A 17,812-nucleotide genomic window follows, 5' to 3' on the forward strand; every position below is an offset into this window, starting at 1 on the left:
CATTAGCACGCCCACCTTCAGGGCTTGGCTGGAACCCGCACGTTTAGGATGGCAGGTTTGGGAACTGCTGCCTTTCCTGGGGTAAGGTGCTGACGTGGGCTTGGGCTTTGGCGCGGGCGTTCAGCTTGGAAGATAGGGCCCCTGAGAGGCCCGGGGCGTGGCCACACCCCTGTGGGGGAGGGGAGCGAGGGCGTCCCGAAGGGAGTGGACAACCCCCTTGTCAGTCTTCCCGAGTCCCGGAGTGTAAGATGAGAAGGGGGTAGGTGGGCCTCATCCTGGGGGAAGGCGAGGAGGAGCTTCCTGCGCGCGCGCGCTCCTAGGCATTGAGCGCTCGGGCTGGGAGGTGGGAGGTGCGTCAAGGTCAGCCTGGACCGGGGTGGCAGCCTGCCTAGGGGCGGGAGACCCTCCTGGGGAGCTGGGCTGCGGCCTCCAAGCGCCTCGGCCATATTGAATAGCCACGGCTGAGCCTTCTTTGTCTGCGAAGTTCTCCCCCAAGTTCCAGGCACGTCCCTGGAACAGGAAGAGCCACCGGGCAGCCCCTGTATCGCAGCTGCAGCCGGGACACCCGTTTGCAGCTTGCGGTGGGCTTGGAGCCTCAGGACTGACCTCATCCCGGCTCACGTAAGCATACTGGAAATTGATTCCCACCAGTCCTTGAGGGGAGCGGGACTTGATCAAGACCAGACTCGTTGCAGGCGGAGAAATTGGGAGGTGAGACTCTCCCGGCGGCGCCACCGAGACCCCACCCTCACCCCCAAGACTCGGGGCTACGAGTAGATTGGGCTCATTGCCCCCACCCCAGATTTCACCCTGGAGATTTTAAAGACCCTCGAGAAAAGCCATGTGGGGGGCTGGTTCCCCTGGGGCTTCCTCCCATCCCCCGACTGCCTGATCCTCTGGAGCGTCCCCGACGTCTGCAAAGATGTGGATTTGGACGTCCTCGTGGAAGCCTTGAAGCCTGTGGGGACCTTTAAGAAGATCGGCAAGGTGTTTCGCCGGGAGGAGGACTCCACAGTGGGGATGCTGCAGATCGGGGAGGACGTGGACTATTTGCTCATCCCCCGCGAAGTCAGGCTGGCGGGAGGCGTCTGGAGGGTCATCTCCAAGCCCGCCACCAAGGAGGCGGAATTTCGGGAGCGGCTGATCCAGTTTCTGGAGGAAGAAGGCCGCACCCTGGAGGATGTGGCCCGCATCATTGAGAAGAGCACTCCGCATCCACCCCAACCCCCCAAAAAACCCAAGGGGCCCCAGATGAGGAGAGTCCAGCAGATGGTGACCCCACCTCCCCGGCTGGTCGTGGGCACTTATGACAGCAGCAACGCCAGTGACAGCGAGTTCAGCGACTTCGAGACCTCCAGAGACAAGGGTGACAAGGGCCACAGAGGCACGGGGCGTGGCAGGAAGGTGCGCAAAATGCCTGTCAGTTACCTGGGCAGCAAATTCCTTGGGAGCGACCTGGAGAGCGAGGATGATGAGGAACTGGTGGAGGCCTTCCTCCGGCGAGGGGAGAAGAAGCCCAGCGTGCCGCCAGCCCGCCGCCGGGTGAACCTGCCAGTGCCCATGTTTGAGGACAACCCGGTGCCCCAGCTGTCCAAAGCGGACAGGTGGCGGGAGTATGTCACCCAGGTGTCCTGGGGGAAGCTGAAGCGGAGGGTGAAGGGCTGGGCACCGAGGTCCAGCCCAGGGGTGGGCGAAGCCTGGCAGGCCTCTACCAGGTTGGAGAGGGATGGTGCATCAGTGCCACGCAGTGCCAGCCTGGGGGATAATGTGGGAAATGCAGGAGACGGGCAGGTGCCTGAGAGCCCCCCAAGACGGTGGAGGCCTAAGATCAACTGGGCCTCATTCTGGCGTCGCAGGAGAGAGGAAGCAACAGCCAGGGCTCAGGGGGCAGAGGCTGTAGGTGAGCAGAGAGTGGAGGCCGTAGATAATCAGAGGATGGAGGCTGTAGATGATCAAAGAGCAGGGGCCATAGCTGTCCAGAGGGCAGAGGCTGTGGGTAACCAGAGGGCAGAGGCCATGGCTGTCCAGAGGGCAGAGGCTGTGGGTAATCAGAGGGCAGAGGCCATGGCTGTCCAGGGGGCAGAGGCTCTGGGTAATCAGAGGGCAGAAGCCCCAGCTGTCCAGAGGGTAGAGGATGCAGATAATCAGAGGGCAGAGGCACCAGATGTCCAGGGAGCAGAGGCTGTATCTGACCAGAGGGCCCTAGGGGTCAGCCCAGTATCTAGGACCCGGAAACAGGTCAAGACAGTGAGGTTCCAGACCCCTGGACGCTTTTCATGGTTTCGAAAGCGCCGGAGAACCTTCTGGTACACTCCCCGGTTGCCCACCCTGCCCAAGAGAGTCCCCAGGGCAGGTGGGGCTAGGAGCCTCAGGGTCCTGAGGGCTGAGGCCAGAGCAGAGGCAGAGCACGGAGAGCAGGAAAACCAGCTGTGAGGAGAGGGCAGGGGGGCCACGGAGGACCTCGCCACCTGCCACAGTATGGGCCGCTCAGGGTGTGTCCCTAACTCCGACACTTGGACAGAGGTGCTATCTCCATACTTGAAAATGGAGGTACAGCAAGGGCTTGGCAGTGCCCCGCACATCTCCTTCTAACACCCCTCTTTGTTTTCTTGTTAAAATTGTGTCTCTCATGCATTGATTTAATTTTGTTTTCTCGTGGCTTGTGGGATCTTAATTCCTGGACTAGGGATTGAACCTGGGCCCGGCAGTGAACGTGCCAAATCCTAACCACTGGACCACCAGGGAATTCCCAATGCATTGATTTTTTAAAATATAGACTCTTCATAGTAACCCAAGGAATGTAAATAAAGAAACCCATACAACGGGTTCGCATCACCCATGATTTTAACTTCTTCATATGCAATTCTAGGTGCTCAGCTTGAAAAAGGGAGAGAGGTGAGGGAGAAATTCCTTCCTCTTCCCCTTTTTCTTCGCCCTTTCGCCTGCACACTTAAACTCACTGCCTCCTGGAACTTAAAAAGAGGGCGCAGGTCAACATGCAAATAAAAGTGTTTACAAACTTATTTCTTGGCTGTGGACTTGGCAACTGAAGAATGCTCCAGGGTGATTTTGTCATACCCTTGTGTCCCCTCCCCTCCCCCCCTCCATGATGGCGACTTGTGTTTAAGTCACTTTGCTTGCCATCCCCACATTCCTGGGTTCTGCAGGCTTGGTGGGTACAGGGCCCGCAGTTTACATGCTTCGTCACATCTTGGCTACCAAGTCCAGAATCATCATCTGGGAAACGTGACCAAAACGCGGGTTCTGGAGCCCTTTGTGCCAGAGCTGTGAATTGCTGGTGCAGGCTGTGTGGCCCAGGAATCCGTTTTGATCAAGCCCCACAAACATCTCCTGGGGCAGCTTGGCTCCTGGACACACTGAAAAAGCTTCATTGCAACAGGAACAGGGCAAAAGGTACACTGTGGTGTGATAGTGAGCAGTATGCTGTGACTGGCCCTTATAATCGGGAGACATCAGGTTGCCACATGCTGTGGGAGCTGGGGGACATTTCTCTGTGTTGTTTTGTGTCCCCTCACCCAACCTCACTGGGGGAAAAACACAGCAAATGACCCTGGCCCAACCTCGGTACAGGCAGGAGAAAAGGGAATTCTTGGAGGGAGGTCTGAAGGCCACCTGGGTCCTCCTGAGGCTGCAGTCCTGGCCTGAGCTTCTTAGACCTGACTCAGTAGGGCTGTAGGGCTGGTGGGGGTAGCGGGGGGGGGGGGGCAAGAATATGCATTCTTAAGAAGTTCCCAGGAGACGTGGATGCAGCTGGTTTCAGGACCTTATTTTGAGAACTGCGGCAGCCTGGCCGAAAGTTCAAAAAACAGGCGGAGCTTTGAAGTTTCAAGGCAGTGGACCAGTGCCCGCGCACCTTTAGTGCTCAAGAAGGGCCGTCCTCCCCTTGATTTTAACCATCTGTCCCGGAGCGCTTCCTGGTTGGGACAGTGGGCGCACCCTGAGAGCCACCACGGCGCGATTTTAACCATCGGTCTTGGAGCGCCACCTGGTGGATAAACGGGCCACGGCAACTCGCCTGAGTTGACGCTACCTCCTCAGGCCTAGTTGTAGCGGGGCGGAGCGTCCTGTCTTGGGGCGGGGCCTGCAATAAGGAAGGCGGGGCCTCGTGGGCAACAGGCTTTGAGGAACCGAATAGAGGGAAAGGCTTGTTGTTTTCTGTTTCTGGAGCCCTGGCTTCTCCCTCCAGGCCGTTCGAGGACCAGGTCACATCCCCGGGAGTCTCAGGGGGCCCCTGTCTCCGTTTGAGCAGACCGAGGGATGGGACAGCTTACTCCTAGAGGTCCCAGGAAGGGAAGGGGGGCACGCTCCCGGCCTGTCTGCTCTCCCCGACCCCAGGGACCTCTGCACACTCACAGTCTAAACTCCAGTAATGTGGAATCCAAGTAGACAGCCACTCCCGTGAAGGCAGGTGGCCTGTTTTGGAGACACGGTCTCTCCTACGCTTAGCAGGGAATCCTGGCACCTGAGCGGTCAAGGGTTACACACGAATAAACCCCAATCACCACAGCCCTGGCTCGGGGCTTTTGCTCGGGCTGTTCCTGCCTCCTGAGAGCGCTTCCCTCGGGTATCTGCCGGCCATACCCCTCCCCTCCAGCGCTGAGGGGAGTCAGCCCACGGGAGGTGGGGTGGGGGACAGTTGGCGGGACGTGCAGGGGGAGCCGCGGGACGTTCAGGGGGAGCCACAGGCCCGTGAAGGAGCACCGCCTGGTACTGCAGAGAAAATCCAACACTCTGTATGTGAATTGCCCCAAACTGAAAATGTTGCAAATAATTCCCACTCTTTGAAAACACCGTGCAGGTTGAGTGACAGATTCGGTGTCTGGGCACCAGCAGGTGGCTTTGGCCTTGAGGAGCTGGTGCATTTGTACCAGCTACACTTCAGATGGGCAGGGCAGGTGTGGGTCTCTCTCTCTCTCTTCCTTCCCCTCCTTCCTTGGTCCTGGTCGCCAGAGCCCCGCCCCTCCCTTTCCCTCCCTCACCTCTTTTACCCTCCCCCAGGAGCAACCCCTCTGCCTCTCAGGCTTCTCTTCCTGGAATCATCTCCTCCCCCAGCAGGGAGGTTCAGCCTTCCTGACTGAAAGCTCAGCTACATCCTGACACCCCCGCGCGGCTGGGTGGCCGAGCCTCCATCACAAAGCCCGGCCCCCATCAGATTGGGGTGGAGGACAGGGGCACAGAGACGCTGGCCAGAAGCATGAGTCTGGAAGGGATCGGGGCTCTACGAACAGCCAGAAAGAACTCACTGGCACTGCTGGCCTCCCCCGGTGCCCGGTGTCCACGGACACGCTCACCCCTGCGCTAACGCGGGAGACCCAAAGACAATCCCGCTGGGGGGGCCCTGAGACCCCGTCCCATCACCTAGGGCTGCTGCGTCCGCGGGAGCCCGTTACACTCTTCCTTCTTCCCTTGAGCTCGCTCGCACCACCTGCAACGGAGGGACTGAAAGGACAGGGGAGTGAGCGGTGGGCGGGCGCGCACTTTAGAGCTCAGTGCCCACGGTGCAGCGGTTGCCGCCTCCGCGGCGGGGAGGGCCGAGGGGCGGAGCTGGGGTCCCACCGGCAGCTGCAGCCTTGCCGTGGCCTTAGCCGCACTTGGGGGGCAGCCTCTTGCCCCGACCAGCCTTCTTCCCACGCGTGGACTTGGAGCCGGCGGGCGGCCGAGCCCTGGGCTGGCCGCCCTTGGCCTGCGCCCCAGCGCCCGCGCGCCCCTTCCTGCTATTGCTTCCTGCCGCCTCGTCCTGGGCTTCCGTCTCGGGAGGGATGCCCAGCCCTCCGGGGCCGCCGCCTCCCCTTCGGGTTTTGCGGGTCCCCGACGGGGCGGGAGTCGCTGCCCAAGCCCGCCCGACCCGGGGCCCTAAAGGCCGGGCGGGCCCGCTTGGCCCGGGGCTTCCTGGACGCGCGGTCCTCGGACTCCGACTCCTCGCTCTCCACGTCCTCCGACTCCCTGTTCCCGCGGGCCGCCCGCAGCGCCAAAACCTCCCCCAGGTTGCCTTTGGCGCATCTGAACCTCCCACTCTGCCAGGCCTTTTCCTTTTCTTCCTATCACCTCAGCCACGTCCTGGGCATCCAGGAGCACCGCTAGCTCCAGGAGGCCGCCCTCATCTTCCTCGTCCTCGCCCCAGCCCCTCAGCGGGCCACCGGGAGCCTTCTTCCCTTTGCAGGTGGTCCGAGGCTCAGCCACGGTGGAGATGCATCCCAGCAAGTGAGCGCCGTCTTCGGCCTTCCTCAGGACCACGGCGTCCACCTGGCGGCCTGCCTCCTCCACCTTCACTCGGGTTCCTCGGGAAGTGTCCTTGGCCATGACGGACAAGACCTCGGGCAGGGCAGCTTTTTTGTCGCTCCAGCCCAGAAACTCGATCACAGAAGCAATTTTCAAACATCTCGTCGCAGGCGGAGTGGCCCGCGGGGTCTGTACAAGGCACAATGGCCACAAACTCGGGAATGTCCACCCCCCTCTTTCTTGATCCCCGTTTCCCTGAGACTCGCTTTGGGAGGCGTCGCTGCCCATGGTCTCCTCGTCCGACGTGTCTCCCACTGCGAGTAAGTAGGGCCACTAAGTCTGGAATTTCGCTCCGGTCTTCTTTGATGTTCAGGCTGATCGACTCAGCCCCAGGGGGATCGTTCTCCATCTTCCTCTTCTTGGCTTTGTCCGTCACCGTTGCCAGGGCCAAGAACTCGCCGGGACCGTTCCATCATCTCCTTCCTTCTGGAGGGCCCACTTCCTAACAGGCTCCTTAGCGGCGGGCTGGAGGGTGGCGTACAGCGCGCTCTGTTCGCCATCCCCGCTCAAGTCCTCCTTGCCCATCTCCTCGATCGTGATACCCAGGCTCTAGTCGGGAGAGTCTTGGGACTCCCGGTCCCCGACGTGGATGGCCGCCCTCCACGACGCTCTTCTGGCCCACCTGCTGCCTCTGGTTCTGTTTCTGTGACCCCGACGGCCCCTCCTAGCATCTTTGGCTGCACCAGGAGGGGGGCCAGCCTCCCTGACCCCTGGCTCCGACCCCAGAGCCAGGGTCTCCGAAGCGGGAGGGGTGGGCGTGTCCCCGGGGGCCCTGGCCACTGTGGCCTGTGGAGGCCTTTTATCCAACAGCAAGCATTTCACCTGCCTCAGGACTCTCATGCCCTCCGTGCTGTCCTTGCACAGAACCCTCCAGTCGCCGTCCTTGCCCGGGACCTCCTCGGGGATGGCACCATGATTAATGCCCTTCACAAACTCCATCAGGGAGGCCTTGGCCTTCTCGTCCCTCACGGCCCGCGTGTTCCGCAGCCTGAACTTGCCCAGGGGCAGCAAGGCCGGCTTCAGGACGGCTTCGATGGCTGTCTGCTCCAGGTCCTCCGGGATGCCGGTGACCAGCAGGGCCCTGTGCACGTCCACGGCCAGCCCCCTGCACCAGTCCCCCAAAAGGTTCATGGCCACGTGCCGCCGCTGGCGCTGACAGCGGAGCAGGAGGGAGCCCAAGGCGGACGTGGGCTGCGGTCCCCTGTGCAAATGCCACTCTGGAACAGCGCCACAGGGCTTGGAGCTCAGGTTCAGGTGAATGTGGCAAGGCTCGGGCTCCAACTGCCCCTGGGCGGCTGACGCAGCGTCCTTTCCCGAGGTCCCTGCCCACAGGGGTCCTAGCATCCACAGGAAGCTTACGAGTCAAACCCAGGGGTGCCACCGGCCCGGCCCCTCCGCCCTTTGTTCCTGACAGAGGCTGAGTGACACCGCGGCGCCCGGGACAGGTGCTGGGGAGGGCGACGCCGTGCGCCCCCGGAGCGGCGCGGGGAGGGGCGCCACGCTCGCCTGCCTGTGGTCGGGCCTGGCCTTGCACCCTCTGCTCAATCTCAGCAGTTCCGGGCGACGGGTCTGCTCCGCCCTGCGCCTGCGCACACGGGCTAGCCCCGCCTCCCAGCTGCACCCCATCTCCATGGCAACACTGCGGGCTGGAGCAGGGGTCGGAGTTGGTGGGGTCTGAGGAGCCGGCTCTGGACGAGCCTGAGGAACGGAAGACTCAAGGGGTGGGATCACCATTAGTGATGAGCCCCAAAAGGCCATATTCACAGGGGCTGAAACAGCAGTCAGGGGGACCCGAGCTCCTTCAGGGGATAGAGGCCTCTTTTCGGTAGAGGACCGGCTTCCTGCAGGGTTGCAATTCCCCTCCACAGTGTAGGTGGAGTTCAGGATAGAGAGACGTAAATCAAGGGCTATGGGGGAAAAAAAGTGGTGGGGGGGAATACCCTGGCGGTCCGGTGGTTAGGACTTCGTGCTTCCACAGCAGAGGTCACAGGTTCGATCCCTGGTCCGGGAACTAAGATCCCACAAGCGGCGCAGCGCGGACAAAAGAAAAACAACAAAAAAGCCTATGGCCTCCCACGGTGGAACCAGGACTCACTCAGAGTTTTCAGGCCTCACTCAGTGGGGACGGGCTTCAATAAGGGTACACAGGCCTCAGCTGTGAGGTGCAGGCATCATTTGGGGTCCACAGCTCTCACTGATGGGGTACGGGCCTCGTTCAATGAGGTCTCGCTCTCGCAGATGTTTCTGTAGCCATAACGATGCACGTGCAATTCACCGTGTGTTTTTGTACACAGTTTCTGTACGTGTATGATCCTCAGTGAGATCAGACGTGAATTCTGCAAGAAGGCATTTCCGCTGACTGGGTCCACAGGCTGGGACAGGTGAATATCATAGCTACTCTAAATACACATCTGCATCACCATCCTTTATAAACCTCCCCCACGCACAACTCTGTGTAAATCAGGCGCTGTGGTCCAGCTATTGAGTTTCTACTGCTGCTCGCTGCCCTCGCAGTGACTCTGGGAAGATCCCTGGGCTTCTCTACGCCTCTGTGAAATGGCGATAACCACTAACCCTACCTCATAGGATCCTTAGGGGGATTAAAGGTGATGATCCATGAAAGCCCTTGGAACAGAGGTTGGCCCAGAGTTGGTGCTCCATGAAAGATACCTATGGGACTTCTTTCTTGAGAACGTATGATATAATCATTTAACATAAATATATTAATTAATTTAATTGTTAAATAAATAAGTATATAAATAAAAAAGAAACCCAAACCCTTCCTCTTTTTTTTTTTTAACGTAGGAAGAGTTTATTGCAAGGTTACCATGGAAACTGGGCCTAAGGCAAACCAAACAGCTTTCTCACTCTCCTACCCACGCCCTTGCAGCTCTTATTTTCCCTGCTTTCCTCTTTTCCTTTCGCCCTCCTGGTCCCCAAATGGATGTTATCCTTCTCTCTAGAGCAGCGTTGTCCGACAGAAATATAATGCGAGCCCCCAAGGCAAGCCACGTGCAAAATGTTAAGTTTGCTAACGTCCACCTTCAATAAATACAAAACAGGTGAGGGCTTCCCTGGTGGCACAGTGGTTGAGAGGCCGCCTGCTGATGCAGGGGACACGGGTTCGTGCCCCGGTCCGGGAGGATTCCACTATGCCGCGGAGTGGCTGGGCCCGTGAGCCATGGCCGCTGAGCCTGCGCGTCCGGAGCCTGTGCTCCACAACGGGAGTGGTCACAACAGTAAGAGGCCCACGTACCGCTAAATAAATAAATAAATAAATAAAATTAAAAACAGGTGAAATGAATTTTAAGAATAGATTTCATTTTTTATATAAATTTGTTTATTTATTTTTGGCTGTGTTAGGTCTTCGTTGCTGTGTGCGGGCTTTCTCTAGTTGCGGCGCCACAGACTCAGTTGCTCTGCGGTATGTGGGATCTTCCTGGACCAGGGTTCGAACATGTGTCCACTGCATTGGCAGGCAGATTCTTAACCACTGCGCCACCAGGGAAGTCCTGGCTACAAGTTCTTTGACCACCATCTGGAAGCGGCGTCCACATACCCTTTTCTTGAATCTGAATCTAGACATGCTGTGACTGCCTCGACAAGTATGGCAGAAGTGATGCTACGTGTCTCCCAAGGCCAGTTATAAAAGCCTTTTGCCCACTTCTCTTGGAATATTTGCTCTCAAGACCCCCCTCCCAGGACATTCCTGCTTGAAATTTAACCTCCATGCTGTGAGGAAGCCCAACTCACACGGAGAGACCAATGGAGGTGCTCAAGTCAACATCTCCAGCTAAGCCCAGTTTTCAAGTCATCCCAGACCAGGCACCAGACATGACGATGAAGCTTCCAAATGATTCCAGACCTTAGCCATTGGAGTCACCCCAGACCTTAGCCATTGGAGTCACCCCAGACCTTAGCCATTGGAGTCACCCCAGACCTTAGCCATTGGAGTCACCCCAGCTAAGGCACCAGACGTTGTGGAACTGAAAAAAAGCCATTCCCCATTATTCCCTTTCATTATGCTGACCTACAGACTCCATGAACACAATAAAACATTTTTGTTTTATGCCAGTGAGTTTAGCATGGTTTGTTATGCAGCAAAGATAACCAGCACACACCCATCCCATCCTTACTGCTTTGGACAGGTAACTAACCTCTCCGTGCCTCCATTTACGTCCCTGAAAATGGGGATCACGTTCTCTTAGCGTCGTCAGGAAGATAGGAGAGGTTGTGGCGTGCTCGTGCCCAGCGAACCCCCGTAGCACTCAGCAAGTCCTACTGAGGTTATGAATCAGTGGCCGGTCACTTCCAGATCACCCACAGCTGACCATGACCGCAATGGGGGCAGCTTGCGTAGAGACCACTGCGAGCCCCAAGACCGTGTACCGTCCCCATCCCGGTGCCTCGGGCCCCTAATGATCTGCCCCAGCTCACCCTGGCCTCTCCCCGTCCCTCGCTCCTCCACACCCAGTTTTCCCCTCCCCCCAGAGTTTGCGGAGACGGCAAGGAAGGGGTCCGCTCACAGACCCTGGAGTCACACGGACGTGACTTGAGTCAAGCCAGATCGTCTGGGTTCAGATTCCAGCTCTGTGTGACTCTGACAAGTCATCTGCCTTCTCTGAATCTGTAAAATGTGCACAGTAAGAGCACCTAAACTTGCGTTGAAATCATCAGAGCGCATGTATTAAGAGATATATAAATAACATATATAAATAAATATATATAAATAACAGCTTGTTGTTCTTGCTGTTAGTGTTGAACCCCAGCACCCCACTTCAGAGCTGAATCAACTTAAGCAAATTATTTCGCCCGCGCCCTTGAACGCTGGGGAAGCGCCTTCGCAGGTGCGTCTTTAAGTAGCGGCCCTGGAGCGCCGCCTGGTGGTCAATACGGGCGCCGCAGAACTTCATCTACTGCGCGCGGAGCACCCCCCACTATTCCCTCCCCGCGGTTCTGGGACCTGGTACATCCCTGAGAGGGGGAAGAGTGTTGAGGGAGGGGGTCCCAGGTTCGGGCATCGGATCTATCTCCCCGCTCTCCCAAACTGAAGGGGCTGGTGTTGGAGGTTTGCTAGATTCAAGGTGTGGCATCAGGCTCGTGTCAGCCCGTACCACAATCACATTAACACACACAAAACACACACTGGCTCACACACACTCACTTGCATTCACACAAGGTGACATTGACACACACTTGGACTGAGCTACTCTATTCCCTCCTACAAACACACGCACACACACACACACACACACAATTCGCACATAACCAGAGACATACACAGAAACCCATTCATTGACACCCCGAGACTCGCCCCACCTACATCCACAGAGAGACACACACAGCCCTAACAAATGAAACACACAGATACACTACACATGCCTCAGCCCGAAACACCCACATCCTCATCTATAACACGTGAACAAACCCACCATCTCCACAAGGAGACCGCCAGAGAGCATGCAGGGACCAAGCGACGCCTCACCCTTCGCCCACTCTCGCCCCGCTATTGGAGCCGGGAAGGTTGCTCCTGCCCATGAAGGGACGGACCCCGCCCGGAGGGACCCGCCAGATTCTCCTTCAGGCTCACCAAGGCCAACCGAACCTGCCCTGGGGCGCAGGGAGCTTGGACCTGCAGGCTGAGGGGGTGCCACCACCACCCGGAGCTCTGTGTGTGGACACCGGCCTGGAGACTTGGGCCAGGTCCGTGGGTGTGTGTCGGGGAGCTGCCATCAGACTGCCAGACTTGGGAAGACTCCGAGGGAGGGCGAGAGTCTGATCCAGCCCCACTCCCGCCCTTCCCATTCATCCTCCACGTGACATAACAAACTTGACCCTGTCTCTCCTTTCCTCTAAACCTCTCTATGGCTCCCCAGTGCCCTCAGGAGAAAGCACAGGCTCCTCGCCTTGTCCTATGAGGCTCTGCATACTGCGGTCCCGCCCTCCTCCCGGGTCTCTTTCCAGCCTAAAGTATCCGGCTTCCGTGTTAAGCTCTACTCAGGAGTGTCCTATGACGGGCACCCCTCCGCCCAGCAGGGCCTGGGCTGTCACAGTCACCACTGGGTCTCCAGATAGGTGGAAGCAGGTTCTGGGGGGATGTGTGTGGAAGGAAGGAAAGACGACAGGGAGAACGGAACGGAGGGAGAGAGGGAAGAAAGATCTTTAAAATTTAAACCTTTGGTCCATTTTTCTTCTCTGAGCCACGTCTCCCTGTGCCCACCAGAGGACGCTCTGACCCAGCAAATCCCTAAAGCAGCCACTCAGCCCGCTCTTCGTACAAAAAGGTATTACGATACTGAAGAGGATTAATACCAATAACCGCTACTGAAAGCCCTACTGCACCCCAGGACGTGCGCTAAACCCTCCACGTGCCTAAGCCAACACAGCAGCTCAAAGTATCGTGCAAAGGAGGAAAGTGAGGCTCAGAGATGTTGTTTAACTCTCTCAGCGTCACACAGCACCTAAACTGCAGAGAAGCTTCCCACTCTGGCCTTGGAGACCCAACCGCCCTTTGCTCCTTGGCCACATCCCTAGTGTAACCAACTCACAATTCCCCGTGGACCTGGCCTTGCCTCTTCCCCCACTCGGCCACACCTCATTCCCCTCAACTCTTCAGGTCTCCTGTCCTCCATCCAGCCACTGGGGTCTTCATACACCAACCCCCTCGAAAACACTTCTTCCCTACTTCACAGAGGGTCACCTCCTCCCTTCAGACTCAGCTCAGTGTCACCTGTTTCGGGAAGCTGGCCCCAATCCAGAATCCGCTGCAGATCTTCCGACCCACCTCCCCTGAGAATGCAGGCGTTTCCCTCCTAGCACTCGCTTCCGCTTCCGCTTCCGCTCCTGAGCTCCAGGAGGCAGAGCCTGCCTCAGTCATCACTGCTCCCGGCGACCTGCACAGGTGGGTCCCAGGACAGCCACTAGAGAAACACTGAATGAATGAGTGAATGAAGTCTCTGGGCGGGAATGACTTCAGTGAGCACCTGAAAGGGTGAATGCTCTTCCCCAACCAGTGTTCCAGAGATTCGACAACAGACACCCCCAGCCAAGGAGAGGGCCCCATACTCCCTTTCAGGCTCTCCCCTATCCAGGTACAGTGAGTCTCACTACTGCCCTTCCTCCCCTGGGGACAGAATCTCCTGCTTTCCAGCCCAGTATCCACCCCCTACACTCCCACCCCCGTCTCCTAAGTGATTTGCCTCCATTGCTCCTTGTGGCATCCCCTCCCTCATGTGGAGGGAGCCAGGTGGTTCCTGTGGGAATCACTAACCCTCACCCACCACTCCCCGAAGCCTGGCCAATCAAAGCACTCACTCCCTCTCCAGTCACTGTGATTGGTGCAGGGGCAGGCACATGACCCAGCTGATCCAATGGGAGCTGGTCCAGAGTCTGGTTGAATAAATGAATGAAGGGGCCCTGGAACCAGCCATGACTGAAGCTAAGACAACCTGGACTTTATAGTAACGTGAGCCAATGAATTCCCTTTTCTGCTTAATCCAGGACAACTTCGGTTTCTGCACTTGGAATTCAAAGTGTCCTGTGTAATTTGTTCCCCCTAAAGCATTCTCCAAGCCTCCAAGAAGGAGGGGCACAGGGGCCTCTCAGTACCCTGCCAGACATTACCTCTGGCTCGAAGTGCTGGAGCAGGACTTGAGGGGACCAGGGAAGGGTCTTCCTGACTTCTCAGACCTGGCACCGTCACCTACCATAGGTTCCTGAGGCTTTTTGCCTCATTCCTGGGGCCCCAGGTCTCATGCCAACAGGGAACCATAAAGGCGGTCTTGCTGCTCTGGAAGAATCCCAATGGCAGGAAAGTTCTCGGTCAGTGTTTGCTGGATGGGTCCACGCTTGCGCAGACTGGCAGCTCAGCCATCAGATGGGCTGAGGAGAAAGGAATCTGATTTTATCTCTAATAGTTTGCCCAGATGGAAGGAGGGAATGAACGAACGTCATTACCTGGGGCTCATCCTGCAGCCTGGGGCCTGGGTCACCACCACAGTGTGTCCAGGTCCCAAGTGAGGGGGAGGGGGAGGGGGAGGGGAGGGGGGGGGGGGGGGAGGGGAGGGGGGGGGGGAGGGACAGGCCCGAAGGCTTGAAGGGGCAGCTCTGGAGGTAGCACTTGAGGTGTTAATGCCACAGATATTGAGATATCATTCAAGTGGCCCCCTGGGGGTCACTATGATATGATGATTTGCAGTGGCCGCAGGCCCATCCCACGAGTAGGCCTTGCCCTCTGAGCACCCCGCCTGCTCTGATCTACAGAGAAGGTCCCACCGCGGTCCTGATAGCTGTGGCTGCCCGGAGGGCTGTGAAACCCGGACGGCAGTCGTGCCCCTGAACCAGGCCTGGCCCACTGCTCGGGCTCAGCCTCCATCTCACACAGCCACCAACCAGGGGCCCTTAGCCCCACCGGGACACAGACCTGCCACTTGCACTCCCATCCCCAGCCTCAGCTTCAGTCCAGACCCCGCCTCCTGGCCCTAGCCATCAAACTCACTCCAGACCCCGAGTAACCCCGAGTGAGGGCTGATCACCCCCCATTAAGGCCTGGTCCTCCTGAGACTTGATCCGCCAGTGAGCGGGACTGAGTTTTCTGTGTGAGGCCTGCCCAGTGAAACTACAAGGCGAATATTCTCATTTTCATTGGGTTCCTCAAAACAAATGCTCAGACCCTGGCAACAGCCTAAAAGCGGTTGTCATGGAACCGGCAGTAGCCCGTGGGGGAAGGAGAGGTGCCAGTGCCCGGGAGCCAAAGCCTGCTGCCCACTCTGATGTAGATGCAAAAAAACTGGCAGGACGAAGGGGGAGGGGGTATGTGTCACACTTGGCTGGAGTGGGAGAGAGAGTAGTGATCCGTCACCCAGGAGGCCCATACTCATGCAGGGCGCTGGCTGTGGACGTGCACAGGGCCCTGCTGGTCACCAGCATCCCGGAGGACCTGGAACAGGCGCCATCGAAGCCGTCCTGCAGCCAGCCTTCTCACGCCAGGGCACGTTCAGGTTGAGGAACACGAGGGACGTGAGGGAGGAGAAGGCCAAGGCCACCTTCATGGAGTTTGTGGCGGACATTAATCACGGTGCCATCCCCAGGGGGATCCCGGGCAAGAACGGCGTCTGGAGGGTTCTGTGCAAGGACACGAGAGTCCTGAGGCAGATGAAACTGTCCTGAGGCAGCTTGCTGCTGCATGAAAGGCTCCCCAGGCCGCAGTGGCCAGGGCCCCTGGGGACTCATCTGCCAATTCAGAGACCCAGGCCCCGTTCCAGGTGCAGCCAGCAAGGCTAGCAAGGGCAGTGTGGGTGGGGGTGGGGTCTCAGAAATAGAGCCAGAGACAAAAAGAGGGGCCGAGGAGGACAGCCATTTACCTCTGCAAAAAAGGAGCTGAAGGATTCTTCCATCAGAGCCTGGGCATCGAGATCGCAGAGGTGGAAGAGGAGGACTTGGGCAGGGATAAATGGCAATGCCAGCGCGCTCTACGCAACACTCCAAACGGCTGCAAGGAAGCCGTGCAGAGAGACGTGGATGAGGCAGACAGTCAGTCTCCATGGAGTTCTTGGCCCTGGCGACCGTTTTGGACAAAGCCAAGAAGAATGTGACAGAGAAGGAGCCGCCCGATGTGATCAGCTTGAGCATCACAGAAGCCAGGAGCAGTATCTGCAACACGGTGGCTCTCATGGCCGTGAGGGACACATCTGAGGCGCTCAAGGGCAGTGGTGCTTCAGGAGGGGAGTCTGAGGGATGAGGCAACCAGGTCACCCAGAAGGGCATGGAGAACCCCGAGTTCTAGACATAATGGCCTACAGGATTTCATCAGACATCAAAACCTGCAGGGAGGCGTTGAAAATCGCTTCTGTGATCGAGTCGCTGGGCTGGAGCGAAAAGAAAGACAAAAAAGCTGCCCTGCCCGAGGTCTTGTCCGTCATGGCCAAGGACACTTCCCGAGGAACCCGAGTGAAGGTGGAGGAGGCAGGCCGCCAGGTGGACGCCGTGGTCCTGAGGAAGGCCGAAGACGGCGCTCACTTGCTGGGATGCATCTCCACCGTGGCTGAGCCTCGGACCACCTGCAAAGGGAAGAAGGCTCCCGGTGGCCCGCTGAGGGGCTGGGGCGAGGACGAGGAAGATGAGGGCGGCCTCCTGGAGCTAGCGGTGCTCCTGGATTCCCAGGACATGGCTGAGGTGATAGGAAGAAAAGGAAAAGGCCTGGCAGAGTGGGAGGTTCAGATGCGCCAAAGGCAACCTGGGGGAGGTTTTGGCGCTGCGGGCGGCCCGCGGGAACAGGGAGTCGGAGGACGTGGAGAGCGAGGAGTCTGAGCCCGAGGACCGCGCGTCCAGGAAGCCCGGGGCCAAGCGGGCCCGCCCGGCCTTTAGGGCCCTGGGTCGGGCGGGCTTGGGCAGCGACTCCCGCCCCGTCGGGGACCCGCAAAACCCGAAGGGGAGGCGGCGGCCCCGGCGGGCTGGGCATCCCTCCCGAGACGGAAGCCCAGGACGAGGCGGCAGGAAGCAATAGCAGGAAGGGGCGCGCGGGCGCTGGGGCGCAGGCCAAGGGCGGCCAGCCCAGGGCTCGGCCGCCCGCCGGCTCCAAGTCCACGCGTGGGAAGAAGGCTGGTCGGGGCAAGAGGCTGCCCCCCAAGTGCGGCTAAGGCCACGGCAAGGCTGCAGCTGCCGGTGGGACCCCAGCTCCGCCCCTCGGCCCTCCCCGCCGCGGAGGCGGCAACCGCTGCACCGTGGGCACTGAGCTCTAAAGTGCGCGCCCGCCCACCGCTCGCTCCCCTGTGCTTTGAGTCCCTCCTTTGCAGGTGGCGCGAGCGAGTCCAAGGGAAGAAGGAAGAGTGTAACGGGCGCCCGCGGAGGCAGCAGCCCTAGGTGATGGGACGGGGTCTCAGGGCCCCCCCAGCGGGATTGTCTTTGGGTCTCCCGCGTTAGCACAGGGGTGAGCGTGTCCGTGGACACCGGGCACCGGGGGAGGCCAGCAGTGCCAGTGAGTTCTTTCTGGCTGTTCGTAGAGCCCCGATCCCTTCCAGACTCATGCTTCTGGCCAGCGTCTCTGTGCCCCTGTCCTCTACCCCAATCTGATGGGGGCCGGGCTTTGTGATGGAGGCTCGGCCACCCAGCCGCGCGGGGGTGTCAGGATGTAGCTGAGCTTTCAGTCAGGAAGGCTGAACCTCCCTGCTGGGGGAGGAGATGATTCCAGGAAGAGAAGCCTGAGAGGCAGAGGGATTGCTCCTGGGGGAGGGTAAAAGAGGTGAGGGAGGGAAAGGGAGGGGCGGGGCTCTGGCGACCAGGACCAAGGAAGGAGGGGAAGGAAGAGAGAGAGAGAGACCCACACCTGCCCTGCCCATCTGAAGTGTAGCTGGTACAAATGCACCAGCTCCTCAAGGCCAAAGCCACCTGCTGGTGCCCAGAAACTGAATCTGTCACTCAACCTGCACAGTGTTTTCAAAAAATGGGTATTATCTGAAACATTTTCTTTTTTTAAAAATATTTATTTATTTATTTTTGGCTGCGTTGAGTCTTC

The 17,812-nt window shown here is 58.7% G+C and overlaps 2 protein-coding genes and 1 pseudogene across 2 annotated transcripts; 2 read left to right on the plus strand and 1 right to left on the minus strand.

Moving 5' to 3' along the window:
* The first annotated feature begins 255 nt into the window (after positions 1-255).
* On the plus strand, positions 256-3,013 carry CCDC8 (coiled-coil domain containing 8). The gene has a single exon (XM_029213508.1). The coding sequence runs from the start codon at positions 1,021-1,023 to the stop codon at positions 2,431-2,433; it is 1,413 nt and encodes a 470-aa protein (XP_029069341.1). The 5' UTR covers positions 256-1,020; the 3' UTR covers positions 2,434-3,013.
* A 2,589-nt stretch (positions 3,014-5,602) lies between these two features.
* PNMA8B (PNMA family member 8B) lies at positions 5,603-7,644 on the minus strand. The gene is given in 7 exon segments (XM_029236126.1): positions 5,603-5,848; positions 5,850-6,060; positions 6,062-6,396; positions 6,398-6,477; positions 6,480-6,564; positions 6,566-6,709; positions 6,712-7,644. Coding segments are annotated over 7 exon segments (2,034 nt in total).
* A 2,997-nt stretch (positions 7,645-10,641) lies between these two features.
* LOC114903369 lies at positions 10,642-16,937 on the plus strand (annotated as a pseudogene).
* Positions 16,938-17,812: the final 875 nt, after the last annotated feature.

This window comes from Monodon monoceros, unplaced genomic scaffold (genome assembly GCF_005190385.1).
Source record: "Monodon monoceros isolate NGI ecotype Baffin Bay Population unplaced genomic scaffold, NGI_Narwhal_1 Super_Scaffold_10, whole genome shotgun sequence".
Lineage (NCBI taxonomy): Eukaryota > Metazoa > Chordata > Mammalia > Artiodactyla > Monodontidae > Monodon > Monodon monoceros.

Bases quoted from the DNA above. Each gene is read 5' to 3' on its own strand.
- CCDC8 (XM_029213508.1), top strand. From the start codon at position 1,021: ATGCTGCAGATCGGGGAGGACGTGGACTATTTGCTCATCCCCCGCGAA.